General features: G+C 48.1%; 1 protein-coding gene across 1 annotated transcript in view; it reads right to left on the bottom strand.

Annotated features, from left to right (window-relative positions):
- Window positions 1-331: 331 nt before the first annotated feature.
- Window positions 332-17,647, bottom strand: part of MED12L (mediator complex subunit 12L) — a 101,667-nt gene continuing 84,351 nt past the window's right edge. Inside the window, exons 26-45 of the mRNA XM_032697822.1 lie at window positions 17,022-17,221; window positions 16,286-16,474; window positions 15,311-15,385; window positions 14,998-15,188; window positions 14,513-14,674; window positions 13,473-13,584; window positions 12,249-12,338; window positions 11,922-12,031; window positions 11,308-11,443; window positions 10,649-10,810; window positions 9,331-9,693; window positions 8,290-8,440; window positions 6,906-7,123; window positions 6,617-6,709; window positions 5,619-5,708; window positions 4,728-4,933; window positions 3,191-3,329; window positions 2,628-2,681; window positions 1,074-1,155; window positions 332-706 (exon numbers count right to left, since the gene is read on the bottom strand). Of these exons, the coding sequence (XP_032553713.1) occupies window positions 636-706; window positions 1,074-1,155; window positions 2,628-2,681; window positions 3,191-3,329; window positions 4,728-4,933; window positions 5,619-5,708; window positions 6,617-6,709; window positions 6,906-7,123; window positions 8,290-8,440; window positions 9,331-9,693; window positions 10,649-10,810; window positions 11,308-11,443; window positions 11,922-12,031; window positions 12,249-12,338; window positions 13,473-13,584; window positions 14,513-14,674; window positions 14,998-15,188; window positions 15,311-15,385; window positions 16,286-16,474; window positions 17,022-17,221 (2,894 nt within the window). The 3' untranslated portion in view covers window positions 332-635. The remainder of the gene's footprint in view (window positions 707-1,073; window positions 1,156-2,627; window positions 2,682-3,190; window positions 3,330-4,727; window positions 4,934-5,618; window positions 5,709-6,616; window positions 6,710-6,905; window positions 7,124-8,289; window positions 8,441-9,330; window positions 9,694-10,648; window positions 10,811-11,307; window positions 11,444-11,921; window positions 12,032-12,248; window positions 12,339-13,472; window positions 13,585-14,512; window positions 14,675-14,997; window positions 15,189-15,310; window positions 15,386-16,285; window positions 16,475-17,021; window positions 17,222-17,647) is intronic.

The raw sequence follows: 17,647 nt of genomic DNA, 5'->3' as shown, positions 1-17,647 counted from the left end.
CCCGGATGAGAACACTGCTACTTCCAGAAGGTTTATTAACGTGACATTGTGGCTTTTAATATAAACTTTAAGAAGTTCTAATACAAGCAATAAACCCACTTCAGCACCTTCTTACCACAATAAGAGCAAGAGGAATTGGTACTTTAAACAAAGAACTTTATAAAGTGCATGTGAAAATCACAGTCAAATAAACAGAATTTGAATTGATGCTTGTTCTACCAACAAAGAAAGAGGTGAACATTTTAATGAACAAATTAACTTCTATGCCAAAATCTGAAGTGCCTTTCAGTTTGGTAGTTTGGTCCAGTGCAGTTCTTTTTTTTTTTTCCCTAAAAAAAAAACCCAAATGGTTTCCCCCACAAATAAATAAATAAATCCAGCATTCTTTGTTCTCCTTAAAAGTAACAGGACCTAAAAAGCACCAAATTCATAAAATCCGTGATAACATTCTTCATATAGGCCCACAAGTCCATACATTGAATTCTAGTTAAATGCAAAAATAACCCCAAACCCAAACCCACCTTGATACATATTCACATCAACTGCAGCACAAAAAATAATGATGGAAGTAAGAAGAGATCTCAAGCCTGCTGTCTAATCATGAGCAGTACATTGAATTTCCAGAGTCCTGTTCCTCAGTGCAAAGGTCTCCTGGGCCCCCCCCAGCCACGGTCAGAAGTGGGGTAACCTTGCTGTGGCTGGTTACCTGGTGGAGGAAGCAAAGGGGGTGACTGTACCAAAACACGGAAAAACACCTGTATTTGCTGCAGCGGTGGCAAAAAACAGGCCGCACACCCCTCCTCCCCTGAGGCCAGAGGCACTCACTGCCCCGGGGACCTTTCGGGCAGAGGGTGAGGGGGCCCAGCCCCAGTCCTGTGCTGGGGGGACAGGACCACCCCATGGGCTGCCCCAAACCCAGGGCTTGGGTGTCACGTCAGGACGGGGACAGGTACCCACTGCCAGTAGGTGAACGACCTCCATGTACATCTGGCAGCAGGTAAATAGGCAGGAGATCTCCAGAAAGATACCTTCGTGTTCAAACACACATTTCCACAGTCTGTGCACACACTTACTGGAGAGCTGCTTCTGGAGCTGCCGGACCAGCGCCGCCGTCTGCTGCTGCTGCGGGGTCTGCTGCAGGCCTGGCCTCGGGAACTGCAATGGGAACAGCCAAGGTGAAGGGACCCACACGGTGCCCCTGCCACGGCAGGAACCACGGGGTGCTGGGCTGGTGCCACCCCGGCACAGGGGCCAGGGCGTGGGGAGGGCAGCGAGGGCAGGTGGGTGTCCTGGCTGGGGTTTAACAGCACAGCAAGGACATGGGGAGTGCCCTCAGAGCTCACAGAACGTTCTCTGCCTGCCCTGAAATCTCACACTGTTCAGCATGGAGAAGAGAAGGCTTTGGGGAGCCCTCACTGGCCATGGCATTAGGCACAATGTGACGAGCACCCCAAACCCAGCCTCTACCACCCATCTCCGACTCACCCTCAGGTCTCTGAGCTCAACAGGTCTGCCTCCTAAATCCCAATTTTTGTTTTTCTCATTAGGTCTAGTGCAAATGCACACACTTCGAATTTTAATTAAGTGATTCTTCTGCACAGGGATACATGATGCAGTTTGGAAACCTGAGGTGCTGAATAAAATTTGAGTAATCCCATACCTTAATAACTCTGTGGGCGCTGCAGAAACCGCCCAAGCTTTGCTCAGCAAAACCTTGTGCTTACTGAAGGCAGTTTCAGCATTTTACAAGACTTCAGCATTTTTTCCCTTTCTGAAACCAAATCCTTCACTTAAAATATGTTGTGTAATCTCCTGGCTACCAGGCCATAGTAAATGCTAGGTTAGTCAAAGGTATTAGCCACCACACCGGGGTTTTTGGGAACACAAACCCAACCCACAGCACCTTCTGCTGTGCAGGTGTTGGCAGAGGAGCCTGTGCTGGGCAGATGTCCATTGCTGTGACACTCTCCCGCAGTTTGTTCCAGATATAAAACCTATTAAGAAAAACTTAAAAATTGATGAAAATTATCTAAGATTAATGCTTTTAAACTTGGAGGCTGCAATTTCAGCATTACTGTATTTTTTCTACTTTTCTAGTTATCCTCACCTACCTTAAATATGGTTGGAAAAACTGTGGAAATAAAGGGAACAAGCATAATGAGATTGTAAATTCAGTGGATGTGTCCAGAAAAATTACTTGGTAGCGATGGCAATTGGGTCAAATCATTCCCTAAACTTGCAAGGGCTCCAATCAAGCAGAAAGTTGTGTCTCAAAAGTAATTCAGTTTGTTCAGCTGTCTTCATGCAGCTCTGGGTCATGACTAACAATGTAATTTAAAAGTATCTTCAAAAAATAAACCCCATTTTCCCCCTAGCCTGTTAGCAGTACATCCCGAAAATCCAAGGTGGGAACAGGCACCTGTGATGGGGCAGGGCAGGGGCCGGAGCTCAGCCGTGGTGGAGCTGCCAGGGCACGGGGGCGCTCCACAAACATGGCACAAGCACGAGGGGCAGTGCCAACCATCAGCACCTCACATGGCCAAGGGAAATATTCCTTGTGCACAGGTGACAGAGCCCACCCTGTCCCTCCCCACACACCCCCCAAACACCCCGAACACTCTGCTCACCAGCAGCTGCTGCGGCTGCAGGGGCTGGAGTCCAAGTGCTGGCTGCTGCTGCACCTGAGAGAAGGTGGGCACTGAACAACAGGGACATGGCCCACACTGCCTCGGGGACTCACCTCCAAATTAAAAAATATCACCAAACCAGAACAGAGGAGATGGGCCAGACAGGCGAGAGGCCCTTTGGTTTAACGCCAGTGACATTGTAAGGCCAGACAGGGAGCACACAACCACCACCTCTGCCCAGCACAGCCAGCCAGGCCGTTCTCAAAGCTACCTTCTCCAGAGGTATTCCCTAATCCAGAAAATCCAAGTACAGAGTTTTACACGTATGTCCAGAGCTCTCCTCTGGAAGTCCCCAAAGTAAACAAGGAATGACTGCACTCAGGGAAAGGCAGGTGGGGTTTGTAGCACCGGGCTCTGGAGTTTTAGACTCGAAGACTTGTGCGACTGAGTGTGTAACTCTCATTGACACAGCGATGCTCACTCCCCCTCCTCTGTCACAGCCCCTGCTCTGTCACAGCCCCTGCTCTGTCACAGCCCCAGCCTCAGCACGGTCCAGCCCTCACCTGGAATAGCCTCTGCTGCCTCTCCCTGCCCGGCTCCAGCGGCTGCCCCACGCCCAGCACAGGGTGTGGCCCCACGGCAGAGGCGCCGTCCAGTCCCCCTCCAACCAGGGAACCCGTTTGCAAAGGCTGATGGCTCAGTCTGGTGGGGAAAAAATGACAGATTAAACTTCATTTACAGACAGAGCACAATAGTCTGGGAGAACTTAACTATAGCTGCGACTTCAGACTTCCACAGATTTAAAAGCTGCTACATTATACATTGCACAATAAACTGTGCCATACTATTGCCCAGTAACTGACAGAGGCAATAACACCTTCCCCTGAACAGCATCAGACCCAAGCACCATAACTGAAAATGAGCTATCACAAGTGGACTTTTTACTTTCTAAAATACTGGAAAACCCTGAAATTAATAGTCCTTTTCTAGAATACTGAAAGATGTTAACTGTGTTATCAATTTAGCTTAGCTGGTTAGCTCAGCACAGACAAGGCAATCCAGGCCAGCAGCTTCATTCCCAACAAAAGGCACCCTGGAGGTTTGCACACAAGGCTGTCAATTGAGCCAAGGCCAAACTTTTTGAAGACGTGCAAGCATACTCAAAGCTGGGAATACCCTTAAAAATATCCAGGCTTGCAAGAATTTAAAAGAGGTTAAGGAATCAGTGATTATTGCAGAACATACAGAAAGGTTCACAGCTCCTGAAACACTGATTTCACTAAACTAAACCAGGGGTTGAGGGAGAATTGCACAGCTCCATACAGGACACATCCATATTCTGCTTATGACAACATAGCTGGACTGCTAGTTGGACTGCACCAGGCTGTTAGAAAAGAAATCTGAATCAAGGCTGTCATTGGAAACTCCAGTTCTCCACTCTGCCAGCTCCATGACACTCCCTTTGACAGATTTCTTTCCTGCTTCACTTGCCTTCTGTTTGGTCACATTTCTTTACCAATGAATTTTTCCTGTTTCTCACAGGCACTGCAACTCAGCTGTGCTTCTCAGCTGAAGGCAATCCCATCCACTCAGGCTTAGCAAAATTCATTTGCCTCTTTCTAGTTGAATTATCAGGTTGGTCTTGTGCTTTTTTGACTACAGATTCTTTGGCAAACCTGGAATATTGATTTTTTAATACCACACACGTGTTTGCATAATATGGATTCCAGATCTCTGTGTGTAGGGAAATAGGATCCATCTTTAAATGAATTTTTATATTCTGCAACCACAGAGGACAGCTGGACTAAAAGGTGTGCCAAGACCAACTTGAAATCAAAGTTAAATGAGGGAAAATCACAGGGAAATTGGAGAGAAAGGCATATTTATTGCTAATTAGATGTGGTGTTAACCTCATTTTGGTCAATGAGCAACCTGAGCAACCTGGTCTAGCAGAAGGCATCCCTACCACTGCAGGGATTGGAACTGGATGGTCTTCAAGGTCCCTTCCAACCCAAACCATTCTGATTCTATGACTCTATTATTAACAGGCTTTATTCTAACCCCGGCTCTCCCCACCCTGTTCCCGGGGTTCCCACTCACCGCGGGGTGCTGGCGGGGCCGTAGGTGTGGGGCTGCTGTGGGAGGTACGAGGGGTGCCGGTCCTGCCGCAGCTCCATCAGCGCGGGGCAGCCGGGGGACAGCCCCACAACGGGGGACAGCCCCACAACGGGGGACAGCCCCACAACGGGCTGGGGCTGCTGCTGCTGCACCGCGCTGCCAAACAGGGCGTATCCGTGGGGAAGGCTCTGCAGGGAACGACACGAGTGACTGCATCGGCCCGGGGGAACGGCCCAGCTGCAGGAGGGGCGGCCTCGCCAAGGAGCCGGAGATCCAGAGGCAACTCAGCGAGAGCTGCAGTGCTGTCCCCACACACCGACCCACCTGTCCCCCATGCTGGTGGGACCCCCTCTGTCTGCAGGTTCAGGCAGCTGACACGCGGCCACACGTGTCACACACGGCCACATGTGGTCACTCGCTGTCACACATGGTCACACGTGGTCACTCGCTGTCACACACGGCCATATGTGCAGGTTGGAACCCCCACTGTGCTGCCTTCCCAAGAGGTGCTGAGCAGGAACAGGGCTCTGCTCCAAAACTCCATCTCTATTTTCCTCATATCCCCCCAAAATCCCGAGCACCAGAATAACCATGACATAATAGAGTTACTGGCCAAAAACTGGCCAGATGTCCATCTTAACACTGAAATATGCTTATTATTCCCACCAACAACATCAGAAGAAACTGGGAAGTGGTCACACCAAAAACGTTCATCAGCTACCAGACATGGAGGCCATGAGCAATCCCAGGAGGAGGCCTGGCCGGCACCCCCAGCCACAGGCAGAGGCACACCCCTGGCACAGGGAGCAGGCTGGGGAAGGGTGCCCTGTTTATCAGCATTCCCATGCAGGGGCTCCCGGGATGAGGCATTACCTGTGTCTGCTGCAGCCCTGGGTACTGCGGGAGCTGGGACGGGGGTCGAGCCTGCGGAGCAAAAGCTGCAGCTTGGTCCATTGGCTGCCCCTGCAAGACACAGCCATCAGATACAACCCCTTGAACAGCTCTGGCTCCGGACACAAACCCCACCAAGTTGTGCCCTAAAGAATCATGGAGTGATGACCATTTCCTTCAGGACAGCACCGCTGCTCAGTGCAAGAACTCTAAATGTGGAGAGGACCCCTCACCCTGCACAGGAGACCACTCATTCTATACAGAATACTCAACGATTTCTAACAAGTCATATTGTCGAAGACCTTGCACCACAACTATTCATTTCCAAGAGTACAGATCTAAGGAGCAGAGTCCTTCTAGATGGATTCTACAGAACTGTCCCCACCACTGCCAGGGATTTCAAGCTGGCAATAATTTTTCCAATAAAACTATTGTCACTCAGCTGCAATTTAAGTACTTCAGAGGCCTTTGCACGGATCACAGCAGGAAATCAGAGAGAGATGAGAAGGATAATGAGCAGCTGTAACAAAATAGAGACAGCTGGCAAAATGACAAGGATATTGCTGAAATTATGAACTATTTTGAGCAAAGAGGGCACGGCACAGAGTTTGGAGGCAAGACAGCAAAAGGGTAAGGTACTATATACTGCAGTGGGGTAAGAAAGGATATAGAAAGGCTTGGGAGTAAAGACAAAGTTATTGGGTTTACCACCAGCTACTGCACACACAGTGCTGGTTCTTTGGGATCCAAACCCCAACTGCCTGGGCTTACACCATCAGTCTCAAAGCAGCCTGTCTGCAAGCACAGTCTGAGAACCAGCTCAGGCTCCCAGGGGCACTGCACAAGAGCTGTGTGTGGTCTGGCACCCAGCCCCTGTACCCTGCAGCAATACAGATATTCCTGGGCAACACAGGCACCTGTGTGCACAGAGGGATGGGCACAGCTCTGCTGGGCTCCCTGGGCACTCACTGTGCACTCACTGGCAGCTTGGTGGCACCTGGTGCCTGTGATCCTCTGAGAGCCTCAGTGACACAACAGGGAACAAGGGCGGCATCAAGGGGCAGGAGCAAACCCTGAGTTTATGGAACACAGGAAAAATAAAGGGACTAAGACATCAAATTATGTTTAAAGGCAGTTGGCCCTGCTAGAATAATACTGGGGGACCTGTTGTAACCATGAGCTGGCTCCCCCCTGTAAGCCAGGCAGGGCACACAGCCCAACAGGGGCAAACCCAGGGTGCTGCTCCTCAGACCGAGGGCCTGGACAAACCTGCTGGAGAGCCCGTGCCTGCACCTGCTGCCGCAGGAGCTGCTGCTGCTGCTGCTCTTGCTGCAGGAGCTTCCTCTGGAGCAGCTGCTGCTGGGGTGGGATCCCAGGGACCGCGGGCGGCTGCATCCCGGAGCCCGAGCGCCGCTGCAGCATGTTGGACAGAGCTTGCTTCGTGTTCACTGGCACAAAGGAGCCCGTTGAGTCCACCCTGGAACCACCTGAAAACCACCCAAAACACAAATGTATCCTCTGCCTTCCCTAAGAGCATCGCTGGTACAGAGCACTGCTAATCCAGCAGCTCTACACAACCATGATAAACACATCTCTGCAAAGGCAAAGTCTGGACTAAACCACATTTCTGGCCTGAAAATTTAATGGGAAAAGTAACTGAAGATTGCCACTTGCAAATGAGAATGAAAAGTACAAAGCCTGTGGGCTGCTGTATGTTCTATGCCACATAAAACATCTCACTATTACTGCTGAACAAAAGTTGCATGTCAGATCCAAAGCATGATATGAACAGCTAAAGACATCAAGCTAATTTTATAATGAGATGGTAGCAATTTATGCACTCTCTGCTATTTGATAAAAATCATGTATCTTTCCATCAGACTTACAAAGGTGATCTTACACATTTGTTCTCAAAAGCAGCATTTCCCTAAACTTTTTAGCCACTCTCTGGTATATTCTGAAGACTTTTACACAGTTTAAATACAGAGTAGTTGTATTTGGAGCTTCAGAAAAAAAATATTTAACATTTATAACTGGAAAACAAATTGTTAACTTCTCCTGCATAATTTTGGAGAAGCCTCGATAGTGTTTCTCAAATCATAACAAACTGCTGCCCTCTGGAGCCAGTAAATCCTTATAAAACTGTAACTCATTAACTGGAAGAAACAAGACAATCCTATGCAAAATTAAGCACATATCAGAAATGCTGAAAAAAATGTGAGCCCGTGTCCAGCAGATGGTAAATTAGCCACCACGGCTCTTGGTATTAATCAAAAAAGAAAATAACCCACAGGACTTTTGTTCTTTCAATCGTCCCTCTCTCATGTCACCCCACCAGCTCTCTTACATTGCCACCACAGGAACTCCTTGTGGCTCATGTGCCCAGAAAGTTCAACACCTTCACAGAGGCAGAGCTACAACTGAGGGCAGCAAAGCCCTTCGAGAGCCCTCGGCTGCTGAAGGAATCACCCAAAGGGCACCAGTGGCACAGCCTGTGCCAGACAGAGGGGGAACCAGAGAGAGGGAGAACCAGAGAGAGGGAGAACCAGAGAGAGGGAGAACCAGAGAGAGGGAGAACCAGAACGTGTCCCAAGCGGGGTTTGTCCCGGGCCACCCGGAGCGCACAGGGCTGTGCCCTCGGAGCTGCCCGTACCTGGAGGCAGGGGCTGGCCCTGCAGGAAGAAGCCGGGCTGCAGGGGGGGCCCCCCCAGGCTGTACCCCCACAGGGCCGGGGGGGCTGCGTGAGCCATCGGCGGCGGGGAGCAGGAGGGAGGCACTCTGTACAGGCTGGGCTGGGGATAGTCCTTAAAACACACACAAAAGGCAATGTTACTGACACTCACCCCTTACTAACTCATAAATAATGCTCATTTTCCTACTGAATTATTGAAGGACAGAGATAGTTCCTTTGTCATTGGCAGTGATGTAAAAACAAGATGAAGGCTGGTAATTCCCAGGGACAGCTCCAGGCACACCCCAGCCATGGGTGCGGATTAGCAGGTACCTTCTGCAGGCTATGGTCAGGTGGAGCACAAGGACAGCTCACTGCACCAGGATATAAGTAACAGCAAGAACTTCACTGAAACATCAAAAAGGCCAGAAAATTATCTTGAAATTACAGCTACTCAAACCACAACACTTGGACAAACCAGCTGGATGCTGAGGGAATACCAGCACATCCACGGACAAACCAGCTGGATGCTGAGGGAATACCAGCACATCCACACCAGGAATGGCCATGCTGGCAGCAGTGTGGAGAGGCTGCAACCACACAGAACTCTGCTGCTGGAAACATACATCATCATCATCATCATTATTATTATTATTATTACTATTAATTATTATCATTCAGGTGGTGCCAGACATGTTTTCAAACCCTTGCTCTAAGTGACTCTTCAGCTTAGGAACCTGTTACTCAAACCCCAATACAATAAAAAGGAAAGTATCTCAGAAACCAGACCAAACTGCACAGTAGAACAGTTTGTCTGTGTGAAAGAGCCTTTTCCAAATTGGTTTCCATTTGAACAGGACCTGGGTTTAAACCAACAAGTTTGATCTCCTCCTGGCCATCTCCATTCCCTCCCTTCACTGGGACTGACTCCTCCAGGTGCAGAACCATTTCCAAAGGCAGAACTACACCACACCAGGAGCTCTGGGGGGGTGTTTCAGGTTCTGTGTGGCACCAACCACTCACCTCAGCCCCGGAGCTCGACTTTGACTTCCGCTTCCTGCCCTTTGCCTTCTTCTCATCATCCGTGGCGTGTTTTCCCTGATCCAAGAGCTCTCCCAGCTTTCTTTCTGGTTCCTGAGACACAGGTGTGGTGGGCTCTTCCTCCTCCTCCTCTGGAGGAAGGGGCAAGGGCTCGAGGTAGTAGCTGCGTGGTTTGGGTTTGGGGTGTGTGTGGTACAGCAGCAGGTGCTGCTGCTCCTCGTATTTGATCACCTTCCTGTCCACATGAACGGTCCCAAACCATGCCCAGGAGAGAGGGGCAGGGTTTTTGTGACCTTCAAATAAATCCCAAGGGGACACCTTTTGTTTGGATGACACCTGAAGACCCTGTTTCAGAAGCAAAGGGAAATCAAGATTTGAGAAAATTGAACAATAGACTTGCTTTTGTACATGATTGATTGAGTCAGAAAAATCCAGTAAGGATGTTTTCCCTCCACAAAATGCACCAAATGCACACGAGTGGGATTTTAACCTCTGTCCAAGGCTGCCATTAGAGGAAAGCAATTATATTTTTATAGGAGCATTTGCTTATAGCCATGCTAAAAATCTCAAGTTCCACCTATGATATTTTGGAGGAAAAGTCAAATATCTATCAAAAATCTGCTGATTAGAGAATACTCTTGCTAAAAGTTTACATATTCAAATAAGGGGAGGAAGCCTAAGCACTATGTCACCAAAACCTGCCTGCCAAGTCTGTAGAATGAAGAGCTCTATCCTAAGCTCTATCCTTCTCTTTTACATAAATTCACTTTAAAAAAATTATCCATGGACATGTCACCCACAGCTTGTCTGGTCAACCTGTGCCGATACCTCATCACTCACACAGGGAAGAATTCCTTCCCAATATCCTATCTATTTCCCCGTCAGTGGGAAACCATTCCCCCTTGTCCTGGTAACTCCAGGCCCCTGTTCAAAGTTCCTCTCTGACCCTCTTGGAGCCCCTTTAGGTACTGGAAGGGGCTGTAAGGTCTTCCTGGAGCCTTCTCTTCTCCAGGCTGAAATATCTGGAACAGAATTGCATCTGATACTGAACACCCTGTCACCTGCAACTCTTTTTAAAGGTGTTATTTGACAAGCCCAGTGTTCCTCAGCGCTGGCAGCACTGCCCACAGAAAGCCCATCTGTGTAAGGGCCCACACTGCTGGGGGACTGGGAGGGTGTCTCACAGCCTTCACCACCCTGCCCAGGAACACCTGCACTGCTCAGGCTGTGCCTGCTCGCACGGAATTCCTGCGCTTCCGAACCCAGGGAAAGGGAGGCCGAGACGAACGTTTGCTCTTGCCTGTTTCTTGTCAATGGAGTCAAAGCCCGTGACCTTGTTGCCCTTGGTGTCGATGAGGGCCCCCGTGGGCTCACAGGCCACGATGTCACACGTCAGCCGGGGCAGCGGCAGCAGCTGCCGGACCCTGTCGATGCTCTCAGACCTCTTGTCCCCCAGCTCCTTCTGGGGAACAAACACACCCGTCAGCCAGACACAGGGGGCAGGAGAGAACATGGCACTGCTTTCACTATTAGAAATGTCCAGTTTCTGCATGAATCATTTCCTTGTACTTTTATTAAATTTAAGCAAGTGGCTTTGCAAGGGGGTTTTTTGGGGTTTTCTCTTTGTTTAAAGAATGTAAATTTTCTTTTCATCTCTTGTTTAAACACAGTGTAGAAAATACATAATACAAAATTAGTATCTCAAACATAAATAAAAGCAACTGAGTGTCTTGCAGAGTCCCCAATTTTAATTGAATATGAAGAAAATCCTAGAAGTATCTTCCCACCTCCACAGTCCTGTATTTGTATTTTCTTTTTTTTCTCCTTTTTATGACTAGGTATGTTTTAGTCTCTCCTGTATTTCCAAGAGGCCTTTCCAGACACTAGGAATGACATGATTAAAAGATGGGAGCAGAAAGCAATTCAAAGGAAATGTTGAAAATGAGACATGACCCTTACTTTTAATTTCTTCACTAAATTCATGTAAGCCCTTTTGTTCTCCTCAGGCCCTCCTTGGGAGGCACTGGACAGGTCCGAGGCGAGTGTCCCGTTGATGAGGACCCCCAGCATGTCCAGCACAGTCGTGAACAATTCCCTGGGAGCAAAAGCAAGTGTTACCCTGAGGAACCACAACTGCCAGGAGATCCAGGCACAGATATTCATGGCAGAGGCCCCAGAGGAAGCTCTTGGCCAGGGTTTCTCAGGGCTTTCTGTACACACACACACCTGAGCTCACATTCCTGAGCCCCACTGTACACTTGAGGTGGACTGTCAGGATGTGCACACAAATCTCATCCTAAACCCCAGCTCAGAGCCACAGACAGCACAGACTGCCAACAGAGGCATCAGGAATTACAGACTCAGGGGAGCACTCAGGCACGGGATAGGCAAGGAAGGGTGTGAAAGGCACCTCCAGGGCTTTCCCAAATGGAGGTACCCCTACCCCAGGCCAGCACAGAGCCCTAAATCCCACTCAAGCAGTAACAGGATAAAAAACTGTAACAATAACCCACATGCAACCTAAACTTAAAGCCTAAGGACACAAATTAGCTGTTTAAACAGTGCAGACATACTTGTTGGTCTGCAGATCCACAGTCCCTGAGGTGACAATCTGGAGGAGCAGAAGGGCCCAGTCTGTGGTCCACTGGGTGCTCCTCTGCACTGTGTCAAACATGCCACCCACCTGCAAAACAACAGAGCAGGCAGCAAGGCTCTGCATGGCTCAGAGCAGCTCCCCCTGGCTCCCTTGGCTTCCTCAGGTGCACGGATCCCTTAGGAATAAACAGCTGCCCTGTCCCCCTGGGAGCTGGATGCTCCGGAGCTCCTTGCTCCTTACCACCTCCTCCAGAGTACCTGCTGCATCTTTTCCTAACATCAGGATAACCACGAGTTTTCGTTACCAGGTTGAGGCGCAGCTGCAGGGCTTCGTGCATCATCTGCCTGGCTCTGACATCGTCCTGGTACCGCTCCTCCCTCCAGTTACTGAGGATCTAAGAAAAAGCATTGGATTAAGGTTGCTTTCCTCCTGTAATGTTCTCCCTTTAAGTATTTGTGACCATTATCTATCAGGAATCATAAAAGACCTTTTTATCCTCTTGCCTGCTTAAGGCTTTGAGCAGATTAAACAAAGTGGTGGGAAGAAAAAGTTAATTTGTAAGGAGCTGATGATCTGCTGTCAGTGGTGTGACTGCATCTTCCTGTTGCAGCAAAAAAAGAAAAATCAGCTTTGATACGCATTTCTTAACAATATTGTTTGAAACAGCCTATTTCACCACAGGTAAGTCAAGAGATCTCTTGCACTGGATGCAGTTTCTCAGTGGGATCTCTGGAGGAGAAACAACCAGAAGCTCAAGGAACCTGGACCAGCTGCATTTCAGAGGAGAACCCTCACAGTGAAAGGAAAGCCCAAACAGCAGAAACTGGGGGAAAAAACCATCAAAGGAATGAATTTCCCCGGAATGTGGACCTGTGTTGTAGCCTGACCTGAGCCAAGGGGCAATATGGGAAAAAAAGTCATACAGGTACCAATTCTCACTGTCACAGCAGGTCACAGAAACTGAAGTCAGAGACAGGAGACGTGACCCACTGCTCTGGGCACGGGACATGTTCAGTTCAAAGGCAGCCTGAGCTGGGTGGGAGCAGGAACTCTGGAGCAGGATGAGCAGAGGCTGTGAGCAAGCACAAGAAACCCAAAGGAGAGCTGCAGGCAGTGGCCAGGCGGGGACCAGGAACAGTGCTTTTTAAAATATGAAAGCTCAATCTGTGTCAGCTGAAGAAGGCGACGGGTTTTCCCAAGAAGGACACCTTCAAACTTATAAAAACTCTTTAGGATCAAGATAGGGACTGGGAAGATTGTTCCTCTCAGGACTAACTCCTTTATTGTTTTTCCAGGAAAGAACTGAAATCGGACTCCAGTTCATTGTATTTCTCTGTAATAAATTTAGAAAAAAAGATGTATTCACATTCAAAAAAGGAACAAACACCTCCCCACTCTCCCCTCCTTGGACTGCTTTTTGGCACACCACTGCACTGTAATTTTCTTAGTTTTACACCATCATATACACATAAAACTGCTGACACACACACCCCTAACAAAGGTGCTCGTGGTTCTGTGCTTGTTTTACCTGAGTAACTTGATTCTGCAGGGATGTGAGAAGCCCTTCCCGTTGCTCATCCTGTCCCTTAAGGCAAGTGAGTACCAGTGACAGGAAAGGCTGCTGGCTCAGCAGGGACATGCTTTAGGAGAAGCAAACACAGCACTCCATTAGTGAAGTTATTTTGATACTTCCCATCTCGCTCCCTTCCTGTTTTGTCTACGCTTTCTCCCCTGAAGTGGCACTGCTGCATCTATGTCTGCTTCTATTTTAGTCAATTAAAGTCTTGCCAGAGGAACTAAAGACCATGCCCCAGGAAGGCAGAGCCCCAGCCAGCCCAGATACACATGTTGTTACTGAGACCCCCCGGCTCAGGGGGCCCTGAGTGACCAAGAACTGCCCACACACCTGAAGGCCTGACTCAGGAACAGGGCAGGTTATTTAAGACTACTTTGATTAACCAGGGGCAACATTTTAACAGAGATAAGACAGCGAAAGTTTCTAATCCATGCTACTGGTCTGAAGTGAACCCCGAGGAAGTTTCCCCTAGGAGCTCTGATTAGAACAAGAGCTGCCTGAATTGGTCTAAAATTCCAACGTGGGATTAATTCAGTGGAACTTCTAGCATAACCCCAAGGAAGTGCAAAAACATTACAGGCACCATGGAAGAATGTTTTACTGAAGGAAAATCAATAACCATTTAGTCAAAATTCTCACATGTTTTGGCAAGTTAGAGATGAGCTTAAACTCAATTCCCAACAGGAAGCAAGTGAAGTGACAATGGTGTGATCTTAATGCAAGCAAAGGGGCCTAATGGCACATAAGGGAAGAGACAACAAGTGCTCTACTTGTTCCTTTACATCCCTAACATTTCCCATCACTGAGCTGCAGCACAGCCCCTGGCAGATGGGTTACAAAGCTTCTACATTTCCTCTTTTGGAACCAATGGTATTCCTTCAGCCCAACTCACACCTGAACCCTTGGAGTTGATAAAATTTTGAGTCCCCAGTAAACTCCTCCCTCACAAACACGGTTTAGCCCCTGTCTGCAGGGGTTCCCCAAGATCATACCTTTTTTGTTTCTGTCTATCTCTTTCCTTCTTAGAAGATGACCCCAAATGCTGCCCTTTCTCCAGCTCCTCTCCCGCAGCTTTCAAGACCCTGCCCTGAACCGAGGTGGGCAGTTTGGCAATCAGGGGGGCCACCAGCCACACTCCTCGCCACTCAGAGGAACTAGGAGTACAACAAACTTGTTTCAGTCAAAATATGCAGGCAGTTTTGCAGCCACTATTAACTGTTACAAGACTGAACTGTTCAATAAAGCGGTGGCACGGTACATCTGGGGTAACTAGTGAGGACTGAGCAGTCACAATTTCTGGTGTCCAGAAATTTCAAGAATAGCAACTACATTTATTGTCAAACAAAAGTAAATAGAAGGAACCTTCAGGTAACTGTTTCTACACATGCCTAGTTCAAGTACAACACAGTCTAGGCAATCCATACACAGTTAAGCATCATGTTGGCTAGAAGGATTAAAAAGGTGCTACAAAAAATACCTTAGGAATGTCTTTTTACCATTCTGTCTTGTATTACTCGTGTCAGCATTTCCAACAGAGTTTGGACTGAAGAGGCCTATACCAGAGTTAGAAGAGTTATTGTTTAGCTCAGCGGATTGCTGAAACACCTCTATTGTGGCCTTTGCGATATTATCCAACAAGCTGTTCATTTCAGCCACAGCCCCAGAACCCTACAGTGAAACACAAGTACACTAGCACATTCATGGCATGTTTGCTCATGGACTACCTTAAAATTTAACATACTTTTGTACATTAAATATTTAGATAAGGAAGTTTGAAAACTAATACTCACGGGCTCCTTCGTGCACTGTTTGATCATCAGCTGCAGCTCCAGCCACGACTGCCGCAGAGTCCACTGGTCTAAGTTCTAGGGGAGAATTAACATTACACATGTTAATTGTTAATAATATTAACATTAAAGTCAACATTTTACAGGTCTGAAGGAATGAATCTCATACTCGAACCCATCACGTGCAGAAGTCTCATCTATAAGCAGATCATCACAATCACTGATCTTTCTAACAGTCTAATGACATACCAAAACATCACAGCATTAAAGAACATGCACTTCCACACCTTGCAGCTAACACCATTCCTTGGTACTTTTAACCTCACAGCTTTTCTGAATAAGAATCTCATTCTCTGCAAAATCTGAATTTAGTTAAATGTAAATACAGAAAACGTAGTTCTCTCTCTCATTGGTAATTCCACCAATTCATGGCATTGCCATCCAAGTGGATAGGTCTGAATTTAGCATGAGGCCATCTAGACATGATTTTTTTTGGAGGACATTGACCCTTATTTGGCCTGGTCCAGATATTGCAGACTTGATTTTCCACAGGGCTATTCACAGAAAATCCATTTTGCAGTTTAGGAAATGAACTGTCCCTAATGCAGCTGAATGTGAAGACATGGTCAGCTTGGGACTGTCTGTGAAGGCGTTTGAGCCTTTCCAATGGAGCAGGAGTGACTGCCAGCCCAGTACTGTCCCAGAGCCACACAGGGACAGCAGGAACCTCCTCCTGAGCAGCCCTGAGAGCGGCTCCCAAGTCCTGGTGACGAGGAGTGGCAGTGATGGGTGTGCTGCTCCTCCCTGGCTCGGGATCACAGGAACGAGACACCCTGAGTCACACCACAAACCTTCCCTACAGAGACTGCAGGTCCTGAGCACCCAGAACCTTTAGAGAATAATCTAATCCTTGGCTGCACCAGCAGCTGCAAATGAGTGTCCCTGGATGGTGCTGCTGGCACTGCCCCAGCCCCTCACCTGAAGGATGCACTTGATGTGCTGCCGCTGAGGGTTGTCACCCTCGGGGCACTCCTTAATGCCATGAGGATAACAGATAAGCTGAAGGAGTTTCTGTGCTTGTTTGTTTGAGAGAACAGGATCCAAAATAAGATCTTTGTCAGTGCACAGCCTCTCAGGTTCTTTCAAACAGTGCTCTCCAACCCACTCCTGTAAGGAGTCAAAGGACAGATTCAGCAGAGAGTTTCAAGGCAATACCAACTTTTGGTAAGCTGAACAGAAAAGTGATGGTTTCATATGCAAAACTTGCACTGAACTATGGCTCATGCCACATGTGAGATTAGCAATGTCTTCTGTCACTCGGAACCACCCGTCTAAGACTGTTAACAGGTTTTCCAAAATCAATTTCTTCTGTACTTTGAGAGCAACTTTGCAATAACACAAATGCTACTGTAAAAGCCCTTTAAGCAGAAGGCTGATAGAGTGGTCCTTCTGTCTTCCCAAAGTACTTGAGATTCAGGTAGGAAAAACGTCTCAGTTCTGAGAGTGCAGGGGGATGTTAGCAACTAACTAAAGCATTTTTTAACCCAAATAACTCACTACTCCATGCATAAATTGTCCACATCAGGAAACTCAAACAGAACACAAATGCTGACACACTCCAACATTAATTTTGCACCAAAATAGATGTTACACTTTTCAAATAAACAAAGCTCTTTCCCCAAATGAGGATGGAGGAGCAGTTTTGGGGCTTTACCTGCTGGCAGATGGTTCTGAGCACGTATCTCGCGTACTCGCTCAGACTGGCGGTTTCCATGGAAACTGTTTTTCTGCAGGATTTCAAAGCATGAGAGGAACCCCAGATTTCCTCCCCATTGAGCTCATCTAAGAAGCCTCTCACGTGAAACTCTTCACTCTTCAAGGAGCTGACATTGTTGCTGCCAATTTCTGCATCACCTGTCCAGCAGAAGCACAGGGTGAACTCCCACCCCAGCCCCACACCCTCACCCCAGGGACAGAGGTCTTTGGGGCACCAGGAGCTGAGCAGCAGTGAGGCCATCACATCCAAAAGGGCAGCGCTGGCTGACTCTGAACATCACCAAAGTACTGTCCTCTGGCTTCATGTTGCAAAGCATCTTTTTAATGGGTATTTTGGAAGTAGGAAAGGATTTATACAAATCAAACACAACTGTAGCCACCATGTGCTCGAAAGGAAAAGGTGAGTGGAAGGAATTGCTTTGGCAGGTAAGGAAGAGTCGAGTTATTAGCTCTTCTCAGATGCCCCTTTTCCAAGTCCTATCTCTTATTTTGATTTATTAATATTCTGTAGATCAAGAGACAAGTCTGACCAAGGGCCCCTCAGCCACTGAGTGACCCCTCAAC

This window comes from Chiroxiphia lanceolata, chromosome 10 (genome assembly GCF_009829145.1).
Source record: "Chiroxiphia lanceolata isolate bChiLan1 chromosome 10, bChiLan1.pri, whole genome shotgun sequence".
Taxonomy (NCBI): Eukaryota; Metazoa; Chordata; class Aves; order Passeriformes; family Pipridae; genus Chiroxiphia; species Chiroxiphia lanceolata.
This window is presented reverse-complemented; position numbering and strand designations above follow the sequence as displayed.